We start from the raw sequence: 25,301 nt of genomic DNA, 5'->3' as shown, positions 1-25,301 counted from the left end.
TAATCGGCTACCCCGTTCAGTTTAATCTCTAGTACAAATGTACGGCTTAACAAAACTATCCTTAGCATAATTAAGTACGATTTAAGCTTGGTACTACGCACACTAAGACATATCTAGTTCGGTGACTTTCTACTTCCGGTGTAGTGAGAACAAGGAGGAGATCTTTGCTTTTTCATAGCTCGTCTATTACTCCGCTCATCTTCTAGTATTTACTTCCTAGTACGTAATCCTTTAATCGCGGATTAAATAGCTCGCCCACCTATCTTCGGAGAGAAACGCGAGCGACATTTGCAAAGCACCTATTTGAGGAGAGGAACACCCTCCTTACCCGTGTCACATGTTTTTCAGCTTCCTACGTTGATTTGTTGAGTCACGCTCATACTGGGAAGATAAACAGAAGCAAACATGTTGATGTCCAAGGTTGTGCTGAGCTTGGGCTCAATAATCTTGGCCCAATGTGTGCCCGCGACAGCAACCTGGCCAACCCAGTCCTTCAACAGTGTGGACTTGCTACCACCTGTATTGGAGATCACTAAAAATGCGGCTACTGCTCCTGGTTACCTCTTTTTCGGACCCAAGGGAAAAGGAGCCCTAATTATGGCCGATGACAGGAGCGGTGGTGACCTGATCTGGGCAGGCCCATCCGAACTGGTTTTCGCGTTCGACATGGCTGAACTCGATTCTGAGCCCATTCTTGTGTACTGGACAGGTTCAGCATTCCCAGACCCGAATGGGTTTGGGTACGGGATGATCAAGGTTTTCAACTCAGCATATGAAAATGTTTACAATGTCACGCTACCGCAATCCGAAGGCTCCTTTTACACAGGTACCACCACAACCTACAATTCATACATTGACCTACACGAGTCATTTGTCACAAACCGTGGATCTATTCTGGTGACAGCAACGAATGTTTCTCAAACCGATCTTACTTCTGTTGGTGGTCCAAGCGATGGATGGCTACGCCAGTCGTTGTTCTATGAGATCGATATCAAGACGAACGAAATCATTTACCAGTGGAACTCGTGGGATCATCGCGATCAAATCCCCTTGACGGGTACCCTCGAGGAACTGCACGAGGAAGGCAGTGCGAGCTCTTCTGCATTCAACTATTTCCATATCAATGCCGTATCTCTATTTCAGGGCTACTATGTAATATCGTCACGGTACTATTGTGCCGTATTCCTCATTGATCCCAAGGATGGCTCGGTTGTGTGGGAAATACAGGTAAGCTTCGCACCACTTCAAGTTCTTTTCTCTAAAATTTCATTCCGGGTCCGAAACATTTGGGAATAGAGAGACGCATGTGGTTAACTTTACAACAGGGTCAAGACGGAGGTGATTTTACACTCCCATCCGATGCGCAGTTCTGCTATCAGCATGATGCTCGTATCGTCAGTATGACTTCTGACAACGTTGTTCTTCACCTACATGACAATGCCAACTCGTATTGGGCCAATGGAACCACGCCCACTAGTGGTTTGCTCTTATCTATTGACCTGAAAGCCAAGGAGATCACCAAGCTCGCACGTTACCAAAACCCCGCTGATCCTCTGTTCGCCATTTCTCAAGGTAGCTATGAGGCTTTAGCAAATGGACACGTCTTTATGGACCATGGATATCTCCCCATAATGGAGGAATTTGATGAGCACGGAAACTGTGTTGAGACTGTGCAGTTCGGCGTGGCCGGAACGACTTCTTCCTATCGCGGCTTCAGATATGAGTGGGAAGGACACCCCAAGACGGCACCTGCAGTTGTTGGTTGCTTAGACGACAGCTCAAATAGCGTGAATTTATACGTGAGTTGGAATGGAGCAACTCAAGTCCAGGAGTGGGAAGTCTACGCTACCTATAATCACTCAAAAGGTCAGCAGCAGGTGGAGTGTACTGCCAAAACAGGCTTCGAGACCACTATAACTATCGATTATGACCCCCATATTTCTGATTTTGTCGTTCAAGCCAAGGGGTTCCAGCAGTCGTCTACTTTGTCTCTTGCTAGTTTGAATGTCTGTTAGTGGCTGTGAGTCAAGCCGTTACCAGATCACCTTGTCAATCATTTGATCATTTTTCATTTCGAGTACTCCAGCAACCGAGGACTATACTTTAATATGTATATTAATTATGAGACCGTACTATTGAGCAAGAACCTCACAATTGCAAAATCTAGCCCTAAATGACCGAAACAGGCATTGACAGAGCAGATTACCTGATTCGGAAGGTATAGTAGGGGTGACGTCATGATTCGTTACTGGATTCTCCAGTTTCGTCCCCGCCAATCATGAAGCTTCGATTTCAACAATCCGAACGATTCAGGATTTTGGCTATATTAAGGGACGCTATGGGATCCATAGGACTCGTAATGTTTTCCTAGAACAAGGTTGTGTGCGGCGTTAGATCGACCGAAAGGCCTCAACCGGATGGATGGCATTCCATTTAGAGACATGCCTTACAAATCTGTAGGGACGGATGTATGGAGCATATCGGATCTAGACTCTTTTTGAGCCCTAAGAATATTAATGCCAAGTCTCTTATTGGCCATTTTCCGTTCGATTTGGAAGCTATTCCCGCACGTCAAGATGACGTTCAACCATGAACGCGTTATCATGTCATTCGTGTCTCCATATCACGCTGCTCCTTGTTAAAGACTTGACGTCCCCTCCAAAACCTGTACATCCTATCTTCTCCAGGTGTTCATCGAAGTTCATTAAGCTTAATTACTCGCGTTATATTCACCATGTCGAGCACTGTTGCTGGAGGCCTTCACAAGGTCCAGGAGGTTATTCAGTCTGCCGCCGGTCAAGACAAGAAGTTGATTGACCTCTCGCGCGATACGGCGGATGTTCACAAGAGGACCAAGTTTACCACTGACCATGGAGTGCCGGTTTCTGATACCGATCACTGGTTGAGAGTAGTCAACGATAAGACTTCTGGTCCTAGTTTGCTGGAAGACCAGATTGCTCGTGAAAAGGTTAGTAGTGCTTCACTTAATAGAGGACCCGACTAACAACAATCGATCTTAGATTCACCGCTTCGACCACGAAAGGATTCCCGAGCGAGTTGTACACGCTCGTGGAACTGCAGCTTTCGGAAATTTCACCTTGAAAGAGGCTATTCCTGAATTGAGTCATGCGGGTATCCTTAATGATACCTCAAGAAAGACACCTGTCTTTCTTCGATTTTCCACCGTTCAAGGTAGCAGAGGAAGCGCTGATACTGTCCGCGATGTTCGTGGATTCGCGGTGAAGTTCTACACGGAGGAGGGCAACTGGGATTTGGTTGGAAACAACATTCCTGTGTTCTTCATTCAGGATGCCATCAAGTTCCCTGATTTCGGTATGTCGATATCGTCAGGCAATGATCAGACACCTGCTAACCGATAAAGTTCACGCCGTTAAGCCTGAGCCGCACAACGAAGTTCCCCAGGGCCAAACCGCCCACAACAACTTCTGGGACTTTACCTTCCTTCACCCCGAGTCTACCCACATGTTTATGTGGGCCATGTCTGATCGAGCCATTCCTCGCTCCTACCGTATGATGCAGGGTTTTGGAGTCAACACTTACACTCTCGTTAACAAAGAAGGCAAGCGTCACCTGGTCAAGTTCCACTTCATCCCTCACCTAGGAGTCCATTCATTCGTGTGGGATGAAGCCTTGAAGCTGGCCGGTCAAGACCCCGACTTCCACCGAAAGGATCTTATGGAAGCCATCGATAATAAGGCGTACCCCAAATGGGATTTTGGTATTCAGGTCATTCCCGAGGAAAACCAGGATGACTTCGAGTTTGATCCCCTCGATGCCACCAAGATCTGGCCTGAAGTGCTCGTTCCTCTGCGCATTATTGGCGAACTAGAACTCAACCGTAACATCGACGAGTTCTTCCCTCAAMCCGAGCAAGTCGCTTTCTGTMCCAGCCATATCGTGCCCGGTATCGATTTCTCCGATGACCCTCTCTTGCAGGGACGGAATTTCTCCTATTTCGACACACAGCTTTCACGTCTCGGAATTAACTGGGAGGAATTGCCAATCAACCGCCCGGTGTGCCCAGTGATGAACCACAACCGCGATGGTGCCATGCGTCATAAGATCACCAAGGGAACAGTTAACTACTGGCCCAACCGCTTTGATGCAGTACCTCCTACGAAGCCTGAGGACGGTGGCTTTGTTTCTTACCCCCAGAAAATTCAAGGAATCAAACAGCGTAGCCAAGGGCCCAAGTTCCGCGAACACCACAGCCAGGCGCAATTGTTCTACAACTCACTTACCGACTATGAGAAGCATCACGTCGCGAAAGCCTTCAGCTTCGAGCTTGATCACTGCGATGACCCTGTGGTCTACCAGCGCATGGCATTGCGCATCGCAGAAATTGACCTTGAATTGGCACAGAAGGTCGCCGTGATGGTCGGCGCCCCGACTCCCGAAAAGGCCGGAATGCAGAACCACGGCAAGAAGGCACGCGGCCTTTCCCAGATCGACTTCAAGCCTCGCGTGCCGACCGTGGCTAGCCGACGTATCGCCATCCTCATTGGAGACGGCTTCGACTCTGTCGCTTTTAACGGAGTCTACACCGCTGTCAAAGCTGCCGGCGCTCTACCTTTCGTCATCGGTACAAAGAGACAGCCCATCTTCGCAGATGGCGTTGACCCTCAAACCGGAAAGGGCGTGACACCAGATCATCAATATGATGGTATGCGCTCGACCATGTTCGACGCTACTTTCATCCCAGGTGGGCCACACGTCAAGAGTCTTGCCAAGATTGGCCAAATCCGTTACTGGATAGCAGAGACATTCGGCCACTTGAAAGCGCTGGGCGCCACAGGTGAGGCTGTTGATCTTGTTAAGCAGGCCCTAGCGGGTGTTGAGGCTGTACAGTTTGCCACTCAGAGCAATACTGAAGCTGTCGAGTCGTATGGTGTGGTTACTGCAGCTGGTCCGCAGAAACCGGAGAGCTTCAAGGAAGGTTGGAAGATGATCAAGGGTGCAACTGATTTCTTGGGCAAGTTCTTCTTCCAAGTTGGAGAGCACAGGAACTATCAGCGTGAGCTTGATGGTTTAGCTGATACCATTGCTTTTTAAACCTTCAAATATTGGTTTATATGATTACGAAAACGACATTCTAGGTTATTGAAGGGGCGTCGTGTAGGTTAATAATGTTAATGTATGGCGTTCAGAATGAATTCGGTATACGATAAATGCTATAATACATTTTTATCAAGGTCTATATTTCTCATCACAGTGAGTGTACTACTCACATATAGCCCTAGCCCAAAGGAGCCATCAACTCCTTTTTTAGTTTCACAATTTCATCTGCATCAGCAACATCCATCACTTGCCCATCACTCTTGGCTAAAATAGCACTGGAATGAAAGAAACGTGTGTGAGTGCTCTGTCTCCTCAATTCCCCGACGTTCGTCGACCTTACACCACCGCCCGCAATAATCTCGATTCTATCTTTTGCTACTTCTGTCAATGCTGCTATATGTCTTGCGCCGTCTACTGCACTCCTTCCACTTCCGCCTGAAGTAAGGATAGACGCAAATCCGGCATTGATCACAGCTTCACACTCATCGATAATTCCTCTAGGGAGAAGCTCATCCTGCCGAATCGCCGAAATATCGCTCCTCTCAAAAGATGTAATAACCTCATCAAAAGCGCGATGAAACGTACACGGCAACGGCGCCGCAAGTTTCACCAATTCCTCATTTCGTTCTCGATCGACTAGTTTGTGGTTGGTCAAGATACCGAATACGAAACCATCGACTTTCCCAAATAAGTTCTGTTCCTGGGAGTCATTTTTCTTCCCGGTGGTTTGGTGATAAGTAGCAGACTTCAATGACAGTAACTGCTCTTTCATAACCTTAAATTCCTCGTCCGAATAGACAAAGTCTCCGCCTCGAGGCCGGATCATGGCGAATATAGGTATTGATCTCTTCTTTATTTTCACTGGATTGGTGATATGATCTTCTCCAGAAATTGTAGTTCGCTGTGCTATTTTTTGAAGTGAAGTAATCACCGACTCTAAAGTTGAGAGGGAAGGTGTGGTTCCGCCATTGACACTGGATCCTTCGGCGCAGAGCTCCAGACGGTCGGCGCAGGATGTGTATGCTATTTGCGCTGAGGAGGCGTTGAAAATTGCTATTTCGAGAAAGGCCTGTTGACTCTCATGGTGTTTATTCTCGCAATTAGGCGCTGGAGCCATGGCTGTTGTGATACCAATATGTGGCTGGTTGTGTGAAAAGATAAAGAGTACGTGGTCATTGGTGCGGCGGACTTAATCAGGCTTCTGAGGTCGTAGCGGATCCGCAAGGCTAAATAGAAAGACCGCGAAGGGATCGTGCTTTCATCACTTCTTTGCATTTTAGGGCCAGATAGACGATGAAGAAGCTCAATTTCGTGAATTTTGGCAAAGATTGGCTTGATAGCAGCTGAGTCTTTTCTCGAATAATCCCTCCGTTCCCTCCCAGTTTTCTACAGCTCACCATTTCTCAATATCCAAAAGCCCAAATATATTCGCACACTACCTTAAGACACACATCTTCGTCTTTTTAAGATATGTCAATACCATAGTATGGCTAATTTGATCAGGATTGCCTTTCTTGAGATTCTTCGCATCCCTTTTCCCCGAGGAGCAAAGAACCTCGGGGCATATACGTGCCTATTTGATTGAACCAAGCCTTCAAACCTTGAAATTTTTGATGTTGGCATTTCTTATTAACGTGTGACAGGCTGAATTTGGCACACTCTTTTTTTTGAAAGGAAAAAAAGGTAACTTTTACTAGACCCTTTTCTTAGCACCGGACGTCTTCCTCGATCAAGGATGCTTTGCCTAGTATTGGGTTGCGGTATAGGATAAAGAAAGTAGACATATTGAGCCGCAAAGAACATGTGGTTTAATACTGAGTTACTCAAGATACAGTCGTCGGTCTTATAAACAGCTACCAGGGAGAGCAATGTAAATTTGTAGCAGTTCTTATGGTTACCAATTCAAGTCTGACTGCTTGCTTGTGTATGATTGCATTTTTTTTAGCAGGCTTCAAGGTGAAGGTCTCTGGTGGAATTCGTTTTCCTCAGTGATACCACAATTTATACTTGTTGCATGAAACTTGGGATCTCGAAAGCAAGACTGTGGCGCCAGCGAGAAAATGTCGAGGCAAGAACCATGAAGAAAGAGATCTCAGACCATCCTGACACATGACCAGATCTGAATCCTTCCAGGACAAAGAAATGTATTAAAGAACTTTTCTCATATTTTGTGCTTCACACTAGCAGAAATATTCAAGGTTCGTGTATCCGAAAATAAGACTGTGGGTCGAAGTCAATCATTCATCTTTGACTGCTACCAGTACACGTTATATAATATCACTAATTGTGTATTCTACATTTGAAACAGCGGTAGCAGCTTCTAGCTATCTCCCTGGATGAGCATATCATATGGTCGCATACCATTTCCTTTCATTAATGGATGCCTTCCTATTTAGGAAGTTTGTAATATATTTACTGGGACATGGAACTTTCATTTTTCGAAAGCGTACCTGCATCCGAGCGCCTGCAGAAGAGTCTGCATTTAATTTAAATATATTAGAACCGAGATATCTAATTTAAAGCGATGACTTTCCTAGAAGACTGATTAAGCTAGTTGACAAGAAATATGTGTGTATATGCATGCTAGATGGCATCTCACACCGCGTAATGCCGTATTTCCAGCTCAATTTAGAGGCTGCGTTAATGCCAGTATAGCTCGTGGAAAACTACCTTTCTCGGTGATTCTCAGCGATCACTGTCGCGTCGCTGTATAAGGGCGTTCGTCTGTTCGATGGATATACATGGAACAGCCCAGCCACAGTGATACATACATGACACCAGTTCGAGAGATGAAACAAGCCCTGCATAAGAACAAGGAACACTAACTACTCTGCCTCGAGATGGTGGCTGGGGAAGATAGGTAGAAAACCCTGCATATATATCGTTAATTATAACCGGACTGTGACAGGTAATTATCCACCCCAATGCAACTATGGATGCATTCATCCAGCTTCACAATCTCCCTGGAAATCCTGATATACCATCTTAAATCCACATTTGTTATTATGTTTGATTTGATCTTTTTTTTTTTACCTTGTAGGCCCTTAAACCGTCCCAATTTTTGCAATCGCATTACTGAAGAAGTAGCGAGGATCGCATGCTGCACACTTCGGCGTCTAAATGGGGTACGTACTTTAGTAGACGTGTTAAAAACTCCTGCAGTCTCGGAGCCCTCCACCATGTCATGCATCAGTGGTGCGAGTACGTACGCCGAAGCCAACCACTATTATGGGCTTGGATGAACCCCCGTAACCATGATGACGGGTGGCTCGATCTTCATTTCCGTGCGTGTGCTCAGACTATCAGGATCGTAAACACCAACCCCGAATGATCATGATACTAATAATATGATAGCAACTCACGGATTTCTCTACATTTCTTCAAATTTACATTTTCCGATAATCACTTATCTTCTTGCATCATCCTMCCCGCCACGAAAGTAAAAACGTTTTTTAGGATGTCATATCCTGGGGAGAAATGATGCTTATTGGCTGGTTGGTTCCAACGCTGGCAAAGCTTGGGGGCCGGAATTGGGGGATCATCACTGGCTGCGGATGCGCGACGAGCGGGATTACTATTTGAGAAGAGGGTGGTTCACACCTGAAGTTTCTAGTCCAACATTAGTTGGCTAATTGTGGCTTTTGGAGTGCTTTACCGGGGACTTTAGGTTCATGTTAGACTGCTAGCTGAAGTCATGACGAAATGTTGTTACTCGGCGTCCGTGTACGACGCTATCTGTCGATTATTTGAGAGCGTCCATTGGCTGAACTAACCCCGTCTGCTGTCTTCTCGAAGTTTGCCACTGTTGGTAACGCAAGTCGATCGAATTCCTAGATTGTTAGTCCACTGGGATTGTATAGCTCTTTATGCAATACGGGCGCCAGGATGTCGCCCGGGGTTTCATTTACAGGAAAGGAACATTACGACAACGAAATATAGACGAGATAAATAAATCCAGATAATAGCTGAACCACTATGGTTCTATTTTCAGTTACGATATTGAGTGAAGATCCGACGTGGGGAGATTGAACAGCAACTAGAGGAAATTTGCAAGATAGGGTCTGACATATGCGCAGTACATTCGATAACTTAAGTATTTTTTTAAAAGGGAGTGTAACATTCCGCTGGACCCGACTAGTTGATGACATTTGATCAGCCAATCGACAGCATAACAAGGGCCATCTGCTGTACTTTGTCCTGTACTGTAAAATGTCACAGAGTACACGAAGGATCTTTAAGCACTTGACACTACGCATTCGGTAACTTTTGGCGTCATTGCATGGCACAGCTATATCAGCATTGGCGTGGGCGTGCGTATACAAAAATGGCCCTAACAGCCCCCAAACACTTTTCCCGATGGGGTCATCCCAGTCGATCATCCGTCATCTTTAGTGAAAGTCCGGATCTAACTAGGGCCTTTTTATCTCCATGTAGCAATATTATAACAGGGTAATCATAATAGCTGTTTCAGCGTTCTAAAATACTTCGCTTGCTCTAGCCTCGTCACTTTTTCTCTTCTTGACCAATTTCAGAAGGATGTATGCACATGCTGCATCTTTGAAAAGCACGGCTACTTATACTCCTTCGTCCTGAGTTGCACATGCCAGTTGTCGAGAGTACATGAACTTTGAAGGGGCTAGAACGCTAATCGATATCAATGATCACATTGCCGGGGCTCATCCTCGACAGCTGCGACATTATCATTCGCCTTTGAGAATCGGGGTCTACCTTGCCTTACCTGCCGTAAGTAGCATTAGAAATTTGATTTTTTCTTTCTTTTTTCTAATCTTGTCTTTCAAAGAATCAAGCCGAAACCACATTCGAAAAGTTCTATCTTTACTCACGCTTCATTTTCTGAAAACAGACCATCACTTCGTCCTTTGTTGAAGAAGATCATCCATCCGTTGCGGGGAGTAAGGGGAAAAACCCGTTTCAGCCCAGGAAGCAAACAAACGAATTGCTCTACTTCTATGAAGTTGCCGATTTCGACCATACTCTCATTCCATATATTGAGACCCAAAGGATTATGCGTGACTTCTTTGTCTGATTTCTGCCAAAGACTATATACGAATTCGGCAATTGGGAAATTCGAGGTTGACCGAGCTTCACACAGGTTAACTGTTCCCCTTCGACTGTGAGTACATTTAATTTTTCCAATGATCTTACTGCTATGTGCTTTTTCCGGATTCGTTTGAGAAATGACACTCCGAATTGATTGAGGCGGCTGAGATGGTATATGGCTAACACTAGACAGCTCGATACAGATCTACTAATGTCGTCCTTCACTTCAATTTTTGGACTATCGAAGAGAGCAAGAAAAGAAAAATTGGCAGTTCAGACTGACGGAAAACGGAATGTTACAGTAGTCAGAACTATTCATGACGTCCACATGCCTGCGGCAAACGAGGATATGGAGCAATCTCTCCTCAAATACCAGTCAACTGGAGGACTCAGGAAAATAGCTACATCGGCAGGCGATTTTGAGAGCACTGCAATGAGGTTGTCGCGATCGGAGAGTGCTTTGCATCGAATGGCATTACATAGAAGCGCTAGCGACGAATTAGTTTCCAATCGTAAACCAGCTCTCTCGAAACTGGAAACAGGCAGATCAGAACATCTAAACGACCGAGAATCTCAGCAGCTTGATGTCGTATCAGCAGTGCTTTCGGCGGGCGAAGATGCGACGTCGTCAAACTTTCCTACGGCAGCCGTATCTCCCCTCTCGCTAGAAATGCCAATGATGGGACCGACCTTTGGTGTTGAAATATTTCGACTGGAAGCTCAGACGGAGACAGATATCGGGAATATATCAGAAACATCCGCCTCAACTTCCTCGTCACCGGAGATGTGGGAGGAGAAACCGCGTTACCCCAGTTCTGCGTCCTCGAATTCCACTTTGCGATCAGACTTTGATACTGAAACGTCATCGTCAGACATGAAACCTCTTCAGCGTCCAAGTACTCCACCTAGGTCAGAGAGGAGGCCTTTGAACAGCTCAGGAAAGAAAAATTCGCCAGAGGATAAAGCAAAGTCGGTGAAGTTCTCAAAAGGGAAGAAAAGAGGAGAGGAACAATACTTCAAACAGAAACCATTACCGGACATACCTCCGACCTTGTCTATAGTCAATCCACAAAGCGCTCAACACATTGCTAGACTTACATCAAAGTACTCGTCAAGTCGCTCTGAATCMCCCATCGACAGATTGATTGTGCTTCAAGCCACAGAAAAGACCTTAACACAAGCCGCCAATGACTTAGAACGAGAGTTGGAAAAGATAGGAGATGTACACCCTGCCTTGAGGCCCGAACAACCACTTTCCAAACCTGCCGACGACGACGAGAATTTAGTTGCACCATTAAACATCTCTCCAAAGCCAAACCGCACCGCCGCCTCTAGCATGAATACACAAAAGGAGAACGTTCCCCAGGGCAAGCAGCCCCGAACCTACAGGGTTTTTCCTCCATCCGAGAAACCCGACACAACTGCGAAAGACAATACTATTCAACATAATCGATACAATTCCAATTCATCTACAGAATCAGAAACGATTGGCGTTAGTGTCAAACAAAATGCGCGAGACTCGCCATCTTCGAAGGGTGTCTCCCGAAAAGTAAAGTCGTCTGTACGTTTGCCCACCTTGCGAAGATCTCGAAACAGTAATCAGACTGCGCAAGCAAAGCCAGATGGTGGGAATAAGAAATCCGATATATCGACAAGGAGCCCTGTAAAAAGCCTACAAGATGAACAGGCTGCTCTGGCCAGAAGTACGGATCGCTATATTGATGCAGAAATCGCAAAGGCCCTGAATATGGATCATGAGGATGATGAAGATGACGACGGAGAGAACAATAAGAAAGATGCTGAGGAAAGCGAGTGGTCAACAATGTACCCTCTCAAAGCCGTCAAAAAGCTGGGTATTCCACTTCTGACGAACAGTCACATTCCCCGTCTGTCCTCCTATGATGCGGAGAGGATCCTACGACAGCAGCTACCAAAACTTGACACCAACTCCATTGTCTCCGCAATTGATTGCCAAAAATTGCCTCCTTCATCCATTGCACTGAACAAAAGGTACCCAGAAACTCCAGATGACATCGGCATACAAGCAAGGTCATTTATTACAGACTCTACCCCTATCCAGACGCCCACGGAAGAGAAATTCAATACGGGAAACGTCGAATCACACAATGACAAGGTGTTTGTTGGCTTTGACCGTATGGAAACTGTTCCTGAGGGCATGTCTCCAAAGACAGAAGAGGTTCCTCTCATAATGGGTACACCGACCATGTCAAACTCTCCGGCAACGGTATTTCCTCCACGCAAGAAATCTCTTTACGAGCTAGATGAATATGGCTCAACCCCTATCTCTCAAACCACTAAATCCTTTTTCCATATCAAGCTTCCAATGCCGACTCACATGACAGATGAAGTGGTGCTAGCACTGATGAAGAACGTTGACAATCTTGATGCATTATTCAAATATGCTCAGGTAAATCGACAGTTTTATCGTGTATTTAAAAACAACGAGCTTCCACTGATAAAAAACGCTTTGTTCAACATGAATCCACCAGCATGGGAACTGCGTGAAATGAGTCCCCCGTGGAGTGACAATTCTGACGGCTTGAAAGATCCTGATGCTCCTGTACCGGAGTACACTGCTTCATCATATTTACACCACTATGCCCGCGATGTGTTTGCATTAGTCAGGCTAAAAGCCTTGATATACGCAAGATGCAGTTCAATCGTACGATCGGAAACTATCGGTGGCCTGACGGGCGAAAACGATGTTCGTGCTGCAGAGATCGATGAAGCTTTTTGGCGAATTTGGACCTTCTGTCGTATCTTTGGATGCGGTAAGAACAGGGAAGGAGACCTCAACGGACAGATCGACTGGTTGAATGCCGGATATCTGGCAAAGAAGAACAAGTCCGGTGCTACAGTGATCACAGCCGAGCCATTCTTTAGCATGAACAACGTTCTCTTTGACCCTCCTTCCGGCTTTGGAGATGGCAATAGGGACGGGCTGACATGCAATCAATTATATGACATGTTAGAAATTTGGAACTGTCTTGGCACCTTGGTCCAGGGATTTAATCGAGAGTGCAAGGACGCTAGGGTGGCCGGTATATTCGACGGACTGGATATTCCGGTAGGCGATATTGCAAAAGAAGAAGCCATGCTAGAAGAGTGGACACATTACATTCTCACTCTGGGTCCATCCGCTTTAGTTGGTCTCAGTTCTCTATCACCTGATCACTCGACTGAAGAGATTTTTACTAAGGCCAAGCAGATGGGTATGACAAAATGGGAGGCGCCAGAGGATGGTGGCACTCGATCATCTTTTCTTCGCGAAGCGATCGCTCGTGCTTATGACAGCAGAGTTTCCATACAGCAAAAGCTTTCGAACTCACCGGTCTCTAACGGAGGATCTGTTGACTCTGCTGCTACTCGACGCGAGCGGATCAGGAATTTGACCATCAACTCCACGCGCAATACTGGTCAACCAGAAAACTCGTCTTGGAACGATGGTGATGATGCTTCTACGCACCGTGTTCCTCCATATACATGCGTCAATAATGATGGCACTTCCATGGCACCATTATTGAGTCCTCCACCGCGATACTCGGTCACAGAAGCGCGGCTCATCGACCCTGTTGACAAGGCAATTCATCGAATGGTGCACGAACTTGGCTTCAGTGAGCGTGATGCTACGTGGGCTTTGAAGATTACCGATACAGGAGACATGCTGGATATCAATGCAGCTGTTCAACTACTTGTCAGAGAACGAGAGAAGCGCAACAGATTCAAAGCTTCTGACAGCCTTGCTGAAAGTACGGCGAGTGGCCGGGACGACTGCCTTGTTGATATTTCGAGGCACAGAGGCACAGTCAGCTGGCGATGGGCTTGAGTATACAATATGCATCTGCCCGCCCTCTTATTTTACACTTTTGAATTTGTGCTTGACGGTTGCAGCCTTCGAAATCAGCAACACTACATCGACACTCTTTTTCAACAAAGTCTCTTTTTTGCCATCGGCGTTCATTTTAAAACCAGCGTTATTGTTGCATCGACAATCTGGAAAGCATAATTTCCATTTCTTGTATTTCACAATCGATCATAATACCCCTTTCTGGCACTAACATACCTGTCTCTGGCCATCTTCTTTTGATGACGATAGTCCTACTTGTTTACACTCTATGTATACTTCATGTATAGTAGCTACTGAAAATATGACAATTAATTCCTTGAACATTTCCTAGTATAATTGAATGCCATTTCGTAAAGAACCGAGGCACATAAGTGAATTCCTGGCTGAATGTTGACGACCGTGTTTACTATTTCAATAGATTTCCCAGTAGGGGCTTTCTTCTCCATTTAGGAAACCTGAGACATAAGAGCTGAAAGAATGGTGTTTTTTGTAACACTGTTATACGGCTTTGTGTAAATCAGAAGGAACTTTTCGGCGAGTGATTCTGTATGGATGAAGAGTCGCAGACCTATAAAAAGGCTCTATACACCATCTTAATATCCCATTTGCTTCCCTTCTCTATTCTGAGATATATCTTAAATCTGACAGCTCTGGTCTGTCCCATCTAATTTCTGGTTGTTCTCACAACGTTCTTCCAAATTTCGATCCTCTCCCCGTTTGAAATTACCTTTTCTGAGCTATATCCTCTTCCAATCCAGCTAGCTATCACAAACCTTGAACTCAATTTTGAAACTCGAATGAACCACACAAATAGGTGCCAAGTGTGTTTAAATTGAATACTGGTGTCACTGGTCAACGGCTACCTCATCTGTAGACGTGGATGCTCGTTTATCAGATAAGCCGAGAAGTACCTGTTCCCTACCGATGAGTAGGATATTAGCATCGGAAAAAGTGGCAAATCCACAACCCTCTCAAGCAATAGCTTGAGACCAAATGGATCTATTGTGGATTTTATAATCTATCAACTCTCCCCAACCCAATGCTCTTTTGTTGGATATCAACCTTCGTAATGGCTTCGGATAATCGGCAGGCCTCAACCGGGACCGATACTGATGAGTGTGCCCGTGCCGATTTCCGATATTCACGACGATCGTTGAGATTTAAATTCTTTCCGGTGTTCCTGAATCGTGATATGAGACTGGAGATGAAGTACTTAATCTCCTCGTAGCCCACTCTTCTATTTAGCACTGTGGACCACTCACACTCTATCTCAACGGTGTGGTCGGATCCTATTCCGTGGGCATGGATCGATAGTCGATCCTGGCATTATCTCAGCATCCCCACTGCTGACTTATTGCGCGGGTATATCGAGATGATGCAAGATCTTTCTAGAATATGATCTTCCACGTTGTGGTTGGCTGATGGATGACCATAGGGTGCGGGTCAACGGGGATTTGTGGGCCTGTCTTCGGATATATTAGTCTACCATCCGGATCATGCATGTCAACATAACTTCACGTAATTAAGAACTTTATCAAACTCTGAGCTTGACTGAATTCTTGCTAGTACCGAACTTCTTAAGCGACCAGAATGTACTATTCACAAGTTTTGCCCCTCGTATCTGTCGGGCGCGGAATGTCCCGGAACCTGTGCTCCGCCGGCCATCCGCCATCCCTAGGCTAACCCCTAGTTAGCCCTAGATTGTAACAGGAAGACGACGGCGTTTTGGTCGAATAGCGGAAAACATTTCGGCTTACGGGACTCGTAACCAATGAGGCACATGGAGCATTCCCTACTGGCCCATACAGTCGGTTTTGGCGTACTACTGAGTAGTTTTACAGCAGTCACATGGCCCATACGGTCATTCAGGAAGATAGACGACTGACTTTAGTCATTGTCTGCTAAGCACGAGCCAAGACGATCTGAAAAAATATCCCTCATGCTTACATACATATCCTCGCCACTATCAATCATGGGAACCTTGTAAAAGGATGAGTATATATAAGGGCTTCGAACCAGGCCAGATGAGGACTCCTGGACGGGGGCATGTTATCCCAAGACGCATTCGTGTTTAAGGACGAGGATCCCACAGTTGTGCATACGAGCTACATAAACTTACAAGAACAAGACAGAGACACATCCTCGAACAAACACAACACATGGAAAGAACCATTCAGTCCATCGTTGATGCTTTGAGCTCGCGGCGCATCAACACTCTTACCGAGCTGCGACGCATGGAGCGCATTCTGCTTGCTGCAGTTCAGCCTCATGTCACCGACCTGCGCGAAAGCTCGCTTGTAGGAGTTTTGGCTGCTGCGTGGTCCAACTATGTTCAGAACAACAATCTTCTCAGCGAGCTACGGAATCTGACACGAAGTTACCCCTTTAGCTCGGAACTGCTCGACGAGGCCAAGGCATTGGTCATGGCAGATCCAGAACGTAGCCGTAGCTGGAATTACGCGTGGTTGGTGTTGGCCAAGATTGAGGAGGAGTAAGTCTCCTGTCCAACTTCAAGAGGTAATCACTATGGAACAATTAACTGTTGAACCATGATCAAAATGTGCAGAAACTTGATCGACAAGCATGCAAGAACATTAGCCACATCCCCTGATATGTGGGGAGGCAGTCTGCCTCATGAGGAGATGATCTCAATGCTCGAGGAGAAGTGCCGCGAAGACTGGAAAAGAGCGGTTGAAATCATGCTGAGACACTGGGAAACCCAACCGGTCTACCCCATTGAAGAAGTAGAGCAGGAGTAAAAAAATGACGGTGCCATTGGTGGCATTTGGTTAGCAGACCGGATGGGGCTGAAGCAATATGGGCGGGTAATGAGGATTTGCATGTATCATATATGTACAGTAGAAGTGGCGTCATAACTGTCAGTAGTTTCCTGTCATTTCTTATAAGCCGTGAGATTGAAATCTTCAGTTTGTTCGTTGTTGGATATTGGATGCTGGCCAAAATTTTCATTAGTGGTTTGAGGGAGAATGTAAAATGACAAGATTACTTTAACTCTATCCCAAATATAGTGAACGTGGCGCATATATCCATTCACCTGCCCTCATTGGATAGCAAGCCTCCCTGACTACAAGGTATTGCTAATTAACCTTTTTACTTAACTAATGCGTATAGCTTTGTATTATTTTATATTATGATAAGTAAACCAATGGTACGTGAACGTGACATTGTTATTGCGAATGCATAGCTTAATAGGTGAATATATGCCCAGTCGACATACATGACCCTACATAAATTGAGGTCTAGTTGATATATGTGCTCCCATACAAATTGAGGCCTAGTAGTTGACGTATATGTATAAATCTAAAACTATGTTTCACCACCCTGGCTCCTTTATCGTACTGCACTGTCGTAAATCCTTCATACAATAACATGTCAACGTCTAAAAACATAGCTAGCTTAGCAGGTATATCAATACTACTACTCTCTTAGTACAGATAACTCGGACTTACCGCTGCTGCTCAACTATTCGGAAGAACCAATTGTAACAGTTTCAATCATAATGTTATAAGAGAGACCAATCAGTCGCAAATACGAGTAAATTTTTTCTTCTTCTCTCTTTGCAAAAATTAATAGGCACTGAGGCAGTATTAGACTGTCACGACTAAATTCGAGGCATACCAAAAGTTGACTCCGTGCAAAGAAATCCCAGGTTAATCATGAACTTGCTGCAAATCGATCCATTCACCTAAATGCACATGCATCCCAGCGAACTCGTCGTAGATGTCGTTCCGGATCCTTCACCTCATTGCGCGCATGCAGCCATTTTCGATTGTCCACCAAGATGATCGAACCGCGCGACATATACTCGGAGTGAAGATGTAATATTTCTTCCTCAATTTCTGGTCCTGAAAGCACAGATTTTAATTCCTCGATAGCAGATGCCGCGGCCTTAGTCAGCGGAGTGAATATGTCCTCTCGGAAACGAAGACCAGTGTTGCCATTCTCATCGTCGCACAGTATGCTCCCAACAATTTGACGTTGACCCTCATTCTTGATAAATTCTGGTGGGACGCTGATGCTATATTCCGGATGGTATAGAGACGAACGAGAAGCTTCGGACAGATGACCAAGTAATCTTTCGACGTTCAGAATTGACAGAGTMCCCCCGCCGCAGCGATCGTTTTGAAGTACCTGCAGTGCAAAGTAACGTGGGGGGGAGGATTCGTAGCTGCAGTCGGTGTGCCATGGAAAGTCGCGTGCGGTCTCTGATCGTGCTTGATCTCGTGGTACCGAAGAATTGGAGGCAGTACTATCATCCTCTTGTTTCACAGGAGCCATTGGTCGGATGTCCCAGAACCAACCGCGTGTAGCGCTGTGATCTATGGGGAGGCCGTGACCGTGATATTGGTGTAGGTTACGGATTACTTGCTCAAGGTAACGGCACTGATCATCTTCAAATCCTATGTCAATTTTGACAACGCCGAATCGTTCCAGACTTGAGTTTAAAAAATTGATGTGGTCTCGTTCTTGTGCACAGTCCACGCTCGGGGCTTGTAGAAGAAGGACATCCTGAACGATAGTCATCAATCCGACGGTTCAAGACGGGTCCACCGAATTTCATTCAAAGCTGCCCGAAATCAAGAAACAAGCGGCTGTCCAGAAGCTAAAAAGCTTCAGTAAAGTATTCGTGCAGAGATCTAATATTAATCATCAAGTAGGTCGTGAGCCTGAGGAAGATTTCTGTGTATCGAAATAGCGTTAGGGAGACATAATTCTTGAAGTTTCATTTTATACACGTCGAAAGAAGCTTAACCCATACATATCTAGTGGACTGCCTAGCTCTGTAATAGACGCCTCTATGGCAAAGCCCAGTGGTTGGATCACAGATTCTTTCAGAGCTCTGGTGCTCAGCTACGTAATCCGCTAGTGAATGAGAGTTCGTATTCCAAGTCTACTTCGCTGTCTTGGTTTGGTATTGAAAGGCCGTGCAGATAGAGTCCAGGAGCATTACAGGGTGGGTATCGGTATGGTTGCCCGCATGAGGTAATTTACCGAAACATACTTGACAGAACATATCCAATTGTAAATTACGTGTAATACATGGAAGTTACAATGTAAACGGCACGATCCACTGTCGGCATGCATTGCAACTTCATAAAGAAAGTGTCAATTTTCTTTTCTTCACGGCTGTCTTATTTGCGATAGCTTTGGGATTATTCTTGGGAGCTTCAATTTATGTTGCACAGACTTATGTGGATTGCAGCCTTTCATCCGATACACAATGATCACTTGCTTTCGATACTATTCCGCTAACATCAGCCATCAGAAAAACCAAGAAGAGAACTGACACATCAAATCATTTTCTACATCACCTAGGCTCTGAATGTTGTTGATTTGCTAGCTACAATGGCTGAGCTCAACCATGGCGACAATGAACCAACTGCAACGGAGACAACGCCTCTCATAACAAGAAAATTCCGTGACGGGCAGTCCAACATTCTTCCACGAAAGAAGCTTCTCCTCGTCTTTCCAGCTCTGGCGTTGGTTCATTTCACCTCGTTCATCGACCAAACGGCAGTTTCTACGACCCTCCCGTCAATCGCATCGGCTCTCAATGCCGGATCAACCATTTCTTGGGTCGGAACGAGTTTCCTCACAACGAGTACTAGCATACAACTTATAAATGGTCGTCTTTCCGATATATTCGGGCGCAAAACATGTCTTATAACGGCTTTGACCCTGATGGGACTGGGTAATTTGCTTTCGGGATTCTCGAAAACTGCTGGACAACTTTATGCGACTCGAGCGTTTAGCGGATTCGGGGCTGGCGCGCTGAATGCGCTCGTTCAAATTACCATTTCGGATATCACCCGGCTAGATCAGCGCGGTTACTACTTTGGCATACTGGGTATAGCTGTGGCTCTCGGCAATGGACTTGGCCCAGTGGTCGGCGGTCTGCTTACCGAGCATATATCGTGGAGATGGGCTTTTTGGTTTATTTGTCCGTTGACAATGGCTGCGGTGGGCCTACTGGTCCTGGTTTTGCCTGGTTCATCAACAGAAGGCGGCATTGGCAAGAAACTAAAAATGGTTGACTGGGTTGGAGTGATGACTAGTATGGCAGCTATAATACTCATGTTGGTAGGCTATCTTTGATTCTCAAGCAGTCTGCCCATTACCCTTTTTTTGCAAGTTTGCGGAACTTATTATAATAATCGATGGCAGATTCCCATCTCTCAGGGAGGGTCTGCTTTAGCATGGACTTCACCAATTGTTATCGGGATGCTGGTCTCTGGTATCATTCTTTTTATCGCTTTCATCGGGATCGAGTGGCGGCTGGTAGAGCTACCTATCCTACCGAGTAAGTCTTGCACAAAGGAACAAAACTCTGGGCCTTGCCACATTACATCTAATATAAATTTTGAAGTGCACCTATTCAGATTAAACCGGTCCACCAACATTCTCTTAGCTATGAATATCGGAATCGGATGGGTGTTCTGGGGCAATCTTTTCTACATCCCACTCTATTTCCAAACAGTACGCGGCATGAGTCCAGCCACAGCCGGATCAGTTATTCTTCCCATGGTGATTGCCCATGGAATAACCTCTGGGTTAAGTGGAATTATCACGGCCTATTTCGGTCGCTACAAGCCTGTCATTTGTACAGGAGCGGCCTTTTGGGCAGTCGGTGCAATGGTGAAATCTACTTACGGGCAAAGTACTCCTATTCAGTGGTTCTTCTTCGTTGGCATCTTTGAGGGTATTGGCGTTGGGTGTGGACTACAGCCTGGTATGAAAATTCTTTTCTAGTAGTTGGTCTGCTCATCTCAGAATTACTAATTGTAAGTATAGTTTTGGTTGGCCTACTTGCAGGATCTGACAATGTTGATCGCGCGGTCATTACTGGTCTAAGAAACTTCATACGCGATATCGGCGGGTCGATTGGCATAACTAGTAAGTCTCTGACTTTGACCTAGTCCTATTGATAAAAAGTTGGCAACCTAACACATGAAACAAGTATCTGGCGCGATCCTCAACAACGTCCTACATTCTGGCCTCAAAGGCCGATTTAGTCCCTCATTGATCTCACAATTGACCTCGTCTGCATTTTTGTTAGGTGAGTTGGATCTGTCTGATGAAGATAGAAATGAGATTATGGCAGTGTATATGCGCGGATTGAACACGGTCTTTATTTCGTATGCTGGCTTGACGGCCATCATGTTTGTAGCGTCCTTGTGTCTTTATGACTACGGTCTTACTGGCAGACGCGATACAAAGAGACAGGTTTTTTCTCACTTGGAGGATGGCAACAGGGATTCAGAACCTGGGGCTGGAAGTAGCGAGTAATCAGTATCCAACTTAGTGATGTGCATAATGTAACATACACTTAAAGTCTAAAATTGAAGTATATAGGATACTTCGTTCAATATTGCCCTAGTATCAGATAATTCTGGCTGTTAGTTGTAACACAGTTATCTTACTATGCTCTCACAAAAGCTCACTTTGATGCGCGCCTTCTTAATTAAATACTGATAAACAGTGCTACCAACTGTATACAGCTTAAGGACTTCCGCATCAACGTGCCATTCAGATATGTAAATCTTGCATGCCAATCTCCAACCAACGCGCGCCAGCACACATCGCATCAATCTCACGCATGAGGCCTCATCTTGGTATCAAACGGTTCGATTCAATAAGCAAATGACCCCAATCTCAAATCCAGTCAACGCGCGTGCTCACGTACTAATGTAGAGGAATGAATCTACATATAGATAATATTGTTTGACAAATTTGAACTTGGGACTTGAATGTTGTTCATATCAGGGAGCATCCACTTGTCTGTTGATTATAGTTCATATTTAATTTTGCATCTAATCAGATATCAGGATCACAGTATTCCCACAACTCATGTGGGATAACTATTTTGGTTATGATTGCTTATGTATCACTTGCTTGATATGTCACCGGCCACTACAAGATCAGAGCGCTATCTATCTTTTAGCCCTTGCTGCTTTTCCTATTCCTGCTATTGAGGCATCTAACTTGTGAAAACTTGTGTGGAAACCCCTAGACCACATATCTTTGCAGACACATGCAATCAGGCTTCCAAAAAAATACTTCAGCTTTTGGTAGATATATTTTGTGAGACATGGCCCGACAAACTACTCGCAGTTGAACTGTAACAATAAATTCTTTGCAGCCACAATGTGATCTAGAGTAATATTGTGCCATTTCTGTCGATCCAGTAACAGAAAAGAAATTAGTCTTTGACCACAAAGAAAGACACATGAGGGTTAAATGAAAAGAAACGAAATAAAAAGAATGGATTAATTTAGCTTACCTCTGTAGCATTAACGTCTCTAGACTGTAGAGACTGTCTGAGACCTGGAAACACGGCACCCCTATTATACCATGCGGAAGGCCCGAATACAACGTGTTTCATCCACAAGTTGTTGCCATGTCCAGGTTCGTACTTGAACATCCGCTCGAAGGTAATGTATATCTTGTTAATGGAACGAATTGTTGCCAAGCTGGGTTCGCTGTGGTACTGGTATTGAGTCCAATGCTGTGCTGGCGATCGATCTATCCGATCACTGACGCTGGCTGCATATGCATCGAATTTCATTGCTACCTGTCGTAATTGTTCGATCTGATCGAGAATTTGAGTCCAATCAAAGTCAGTCTGTATTTGAGAAGAGTCTTTGCGAACCAAGTCCACGGCCTCATCTAAAGTAATGGCATAATCCGTTACGTTGAAACTTATTATGGGATCCTCAATTAGTGATGAGGCCAATAACAACCACAGTCTTGCAGTTGTTGTATGGTATTCCCAGCCCGGGTCACCAAAGCGTTCCATCCAATCCACTGTATCGAATCTTGAATGATAATGCAGTACTGGGTCACCGGGAGCTGGCGAAAAGCCAAAGTCCACAGAAGAAATACAGGCTGTATCCAAGAATCGCATGGCGTCGCTGGGTGCACCAGGAAGAATGTCTCCACCCCAAATATCTAGTATTGTTTGTCCTGGTACTGTTTGATTTGGTGATAGTGTTTCGCCGGTCGCCTTGAGAATAGCTTTATTTAGCAATGGGCTAGCTTTCGCATGGAATTTACTTCCACTTGCTCCCATAACCACGTTAATATAGGCCACGGAGGTAGGATCCAGCCACGATAAATTCTCTCTGACCCATTCTTTTGAACCCAGCTGGCCGAACTCTTCGCCTTCCCAGCTGGCAAATACAATTGATCGAAGAGGTCTCCAGCCTTGTTTGTAAGCGGCACCAAAGCTTCTGGCCACCTCCATGAGAACACTTGAGCCGCTGTTACTATCACCAGCTCCACTAACCCATGAATCGCGATGATTGCCGAGGATGATAACCTCATCGTCCATCAAGGTTCCTTTCACGGAGCCAATTACATCATATATCTTTCGCTGAACGTGTTCGAGGTCATTGTACAAGTTCAGGGTAAGCCATGGAGGAGATGGCCCGACATTGTAATCAACTCCCTTGTAACCCAGCGCACCGCCATGCCATTGTGGAGCCAGACTATCTGCGGTCGGACCACAGCCATTGAGCGCCTTAAGAAGTGGAATTGCATCATTGTACGAGATAGGTAGCGACGTAATGCTAGGACCGTTCCGCACCGGCTTTTCCGTAGCGTCATATTCTATTTAGGAAGAATGAGAATAAAGGCATTAGCCTACACTTATTGGTTGATGATAAAGATCAATGACACGAAAGATTCTGCTTACCCATATTTCCAACACTTCCCCGTTCAATGCTTGTCAACGCACGCGCTGGACCTTCAGGGTAAGGTTTGTAGCCGTTTGCTTCAGTAATGCCTCCATCCTGCTGAGGATCGTTGTAGAGGATCACGCCCGTCATTCCCATATTCTCGGCATTTTTGACTTGTTCACCACGGTTAATTCTGCCATATTTCATAATAGCTATCTTTCCTTCAACCGTAAGATTTGCCTTTGCCAAATCTGCAAAGTCGTCTGCTGTACCGAAGTTCACAAACACGTACTGAGCCGTAACATTTCCCTTGGCCGAGAAACCATGAAATGCCGTAATGAACGGTTTCTTGTCTTTCTCCTGATTTTTTATCTGACTTTCATCCTCAAACATACTGACCTCATGCAAAACCTCATCATCGTGTCCCAAAAGAGCCAGCCGTTGGCCTCTAGGCTCAGGTACGATGACATCAAAAGCGACTATATTGTTTTCGGGAAGTCCGAACTCATCCCATTTCTCCTTTGTCCATACGGCCTGTTGATGACCTTGACCAGGAAGATGAGATTCGTGGGTGTAATAGCTGCTCCATTCGCGCGCCTTTTCCCCGCTGGGAGTGTTGAGTAGAATATCGAGAAGCTTGTCGCCGGAAAATGCTGCTTGATCTTGCCATGGGAAATAGGTATGCAATTTTTTCTCATCTGCGCAGGGTGAATTTCGAAGGTTCGGAATGCTATTGGTGTCTAGAAGACTCTCAAGGTTGTTCAACAGAGTATGCGGAGATACGGTGGATGAGACAAGCATCAAAACAATGACAACTGCGACGATGTATTTAGCCGGGCGCCTGTACCTGCGATTCTCTGTCGCAATGTGCCCAGCGAGTGCATGTTGTTCTATTTGTGGATTTTTCATGATACCCTCCAGCTAATTGGGGTTGTGAATGCCAAAAATAAAAAAAAATAAAAAAAAAAAATACAAGGCTGAATGTCATGACAAGATGGTAGGTAAAGGGAAGTCGCGCCTCAAAACTCCAGCACTTGCATGTTCCACCACTTCCTGAGCGGGCCTTGTATATTATTGCCCAGGCTCTTATCTCGGCGACCGTATGCTTAAACTGTGGATATACATGCTAGGACGGCTAGCACTTCTATCAAGACACTAGGTTGGAGATTCCTGCCTGTGTATAAGCGAGTCGCTGTAAGGCCTAGGTGTCCCGGAAGAAGGGTACGTCTCTAAAGTCGCCGGGCCCATACAATGAGTTTAAATTCAGAATGTATTGTGTGTGTAATCAACTCCCAGTAACAATACAGTTTTGAGAATCTTGTCTGTATTACATACAATACAATCGACAGCGTTACCGTACAAGACGGCGCTCGAGCCCTTCCCGATCTGTGGTTCACGCTAGCTCGGGAAAACACGCAGCGGCCCGCCTTCACGCATCCGGATACAGCAGGGACCCACATATCAGCTAGCCAACAATTGTCCACTGTGTCGATCTATATACTACTTCAAAATCTGTAGTCCCCACAGATCCAGGTAAAACGATGCAGGAGTCCAATGACCCCCTCTTGTTAGATTAACTCCCGACAAGTACCCAA

The 25,301-nt window shown here is 45.5% G+C and overlaps 8 protein-coding genes across 8 annotated transcripts; 5 read left to right on the top strand and 3 right to left on the bottom strand.

Annotated features, from left to right (window-relative positions):
* Positions 1-405: 405 nt before the first annotated feature.
* On the top strand, positions 406-2,015 carry BHQ10_001076 (uncharacterized protein; the record flags this gene model as incomplete). The annotated part of the gene is made up of 2 exons (XM_040873072.1): positions 406-1,227; positions 1,326-2,015. The coding sequence occupies 2 exons, from the start codon at positions 406-408 to the stop codon at positions 2,013-2,015; spliced, it is 1,512 nt and encodes a 503-aa protein (XP_040729581.1).
* Positions 2,016-2,734: 719 nt separating this feature from the next.
* On the top strand, positions 2,735-5,073 carry BHQ10_001075 (uncharacterized protein; the record flags this gene model as incomplete). Its single annotated transcript, XM_040873071.1, has 3 exons — positions 2,735-2,968; positions 3,021-3,333; positions 3,383-5,073. The coding sequence occupies 3 exons, from the start codon at positions 2,735-2,737 to the stop codon at positions 5,071-5,073; spliced, it is 2,238 nt and encodes a 745-aa protein (XP_040729580.1).
* Positions 5,074-5,257: 184 nt separating this feature from the next.
* BHQ10_001074 (uncharacterized protein) lies at positions 5,258-6,196 on the bottom strand (the record flags this gene model as incomplete). Its single annotated transcript, XM_040873070.1, has 1 exon — positions 5,258-6,196. The coding sequence occupies one exon, from the start codon at positions 6,194-6,196 to the stop codon at positions 5,258-5,260; it is 939 nt and encodes a 312-aa protein (XP_040729579.1).
* Positions 6,197-10,489: 4,293 nt separating this feature from the next.
* BHQ10_001073 (uncharacterized protein) lies at positions 10,490-13,987 on the top strand (the record flags this gene model as incomplete). Its single annotated transcript, XM_040873069.1, has 1 exon — positions 10,490-13,987. The coding sequence occupies one exon, from the start codon at positions 10,490-10,492 to the stop codon at positions 13,985-13,987; it is 3,498 nt and encodes a 1,165-aa protein (XP_040729578.1).
* A 2,180-nt stretch (positions 13,988-16,167) lies between these two features.
* Positions 16,168-16,767, top strand: BHQ10_001072 (uncharacterized protein; the record flags this gene model as incomplete). Its single annotated transcript, XM_040873068.1, has 2 exons — positions 16,168-16,499; positions 16,575-16,767. 2 exons carry the CDS (start codon positions 16,168-16,170, stop codon positions 16,765-16,767), a joined length of 525 nt encoding a protein of 174 aa, XP_040729577.1.
* A 943-nt stretch (positions 16,768-17,710) lies between these two features.
* Positions 17,711-18,553, bottom strand: BHQ10_001071 (uncharacterized protein; the record flags this gene model as incomplete). The annotated part of the gene is made up of 1 exon (XM_040873067.1): positions 17,711-18,553. One exon carries the CDS (start codon positions 18,551-18,553, stop codon positions 17,711-17,713), a length of 843 nt encoding a protein of 280 aa, XP_040729576.1.
* An 822-nt stretch (positions 18,554-19,375) lies between these two features.
* Positions 19,376-21,316, top strand: BHQ10_001070 (uncharacterized protein; the record flags this gene model as incomplete). Its single annotated transcript, XM_040873066.1, has 5 exons — positions 19,376-20,110; positions 20,195-20,330; positions 20,439-20,759; positions 20,822-20,923; positions 20,988-21,316. The coding sequence occupies 5 exons, from the start codon at positions 19,376-19,378 to the stop codon at positions 21,314-21,316; spliced, it is 1,623 nt and encodes a 540-aa protein (XP_040729575.1).
* A 985-nt stretch (positions 21,317-22,301) lies between these two features.
* Positions 22,302-24,507, bottom strand: BHQ10_001069 (uncharacterized protein; the record flags this gene model as incomplete). The annotated part of the gene is made up of 2 exons (XM_040873064.1): positions 22,302-23,638; positions 23,724-24,507. 2 exons carry the CDS (start codon positions 24,505-24,507, stop codon positions 22,302-22,304), a joined length of 2,121 nt encoding a protein of 706 aa, XP_040729574.1.
* Between the last annotated feature and the right edge of the window lie 794 nt (positions 24,508-25,301).

This window comes from Talaromyces amestolkiae, assembly GCF_001896365.1.
Source record: "Talaromyces amestolkiae strain CIB chromosome Unknown scaffold1.1, whole genome shotgun sequence".
Classification (NCBI taxonomy): domain Eukaryota; kingdom Fungi; phylum Ascomycota; class Eurotiomycetes; order Eurotiales; family Trichocomaceae; genus Talaromyces; species Talaromyces amestolkiae.
The sequence above is the reverse complement of the archived record's forward strand: the minus strand, read 5'-3'. Positions and strand labels throughout refer to the sequence as shown.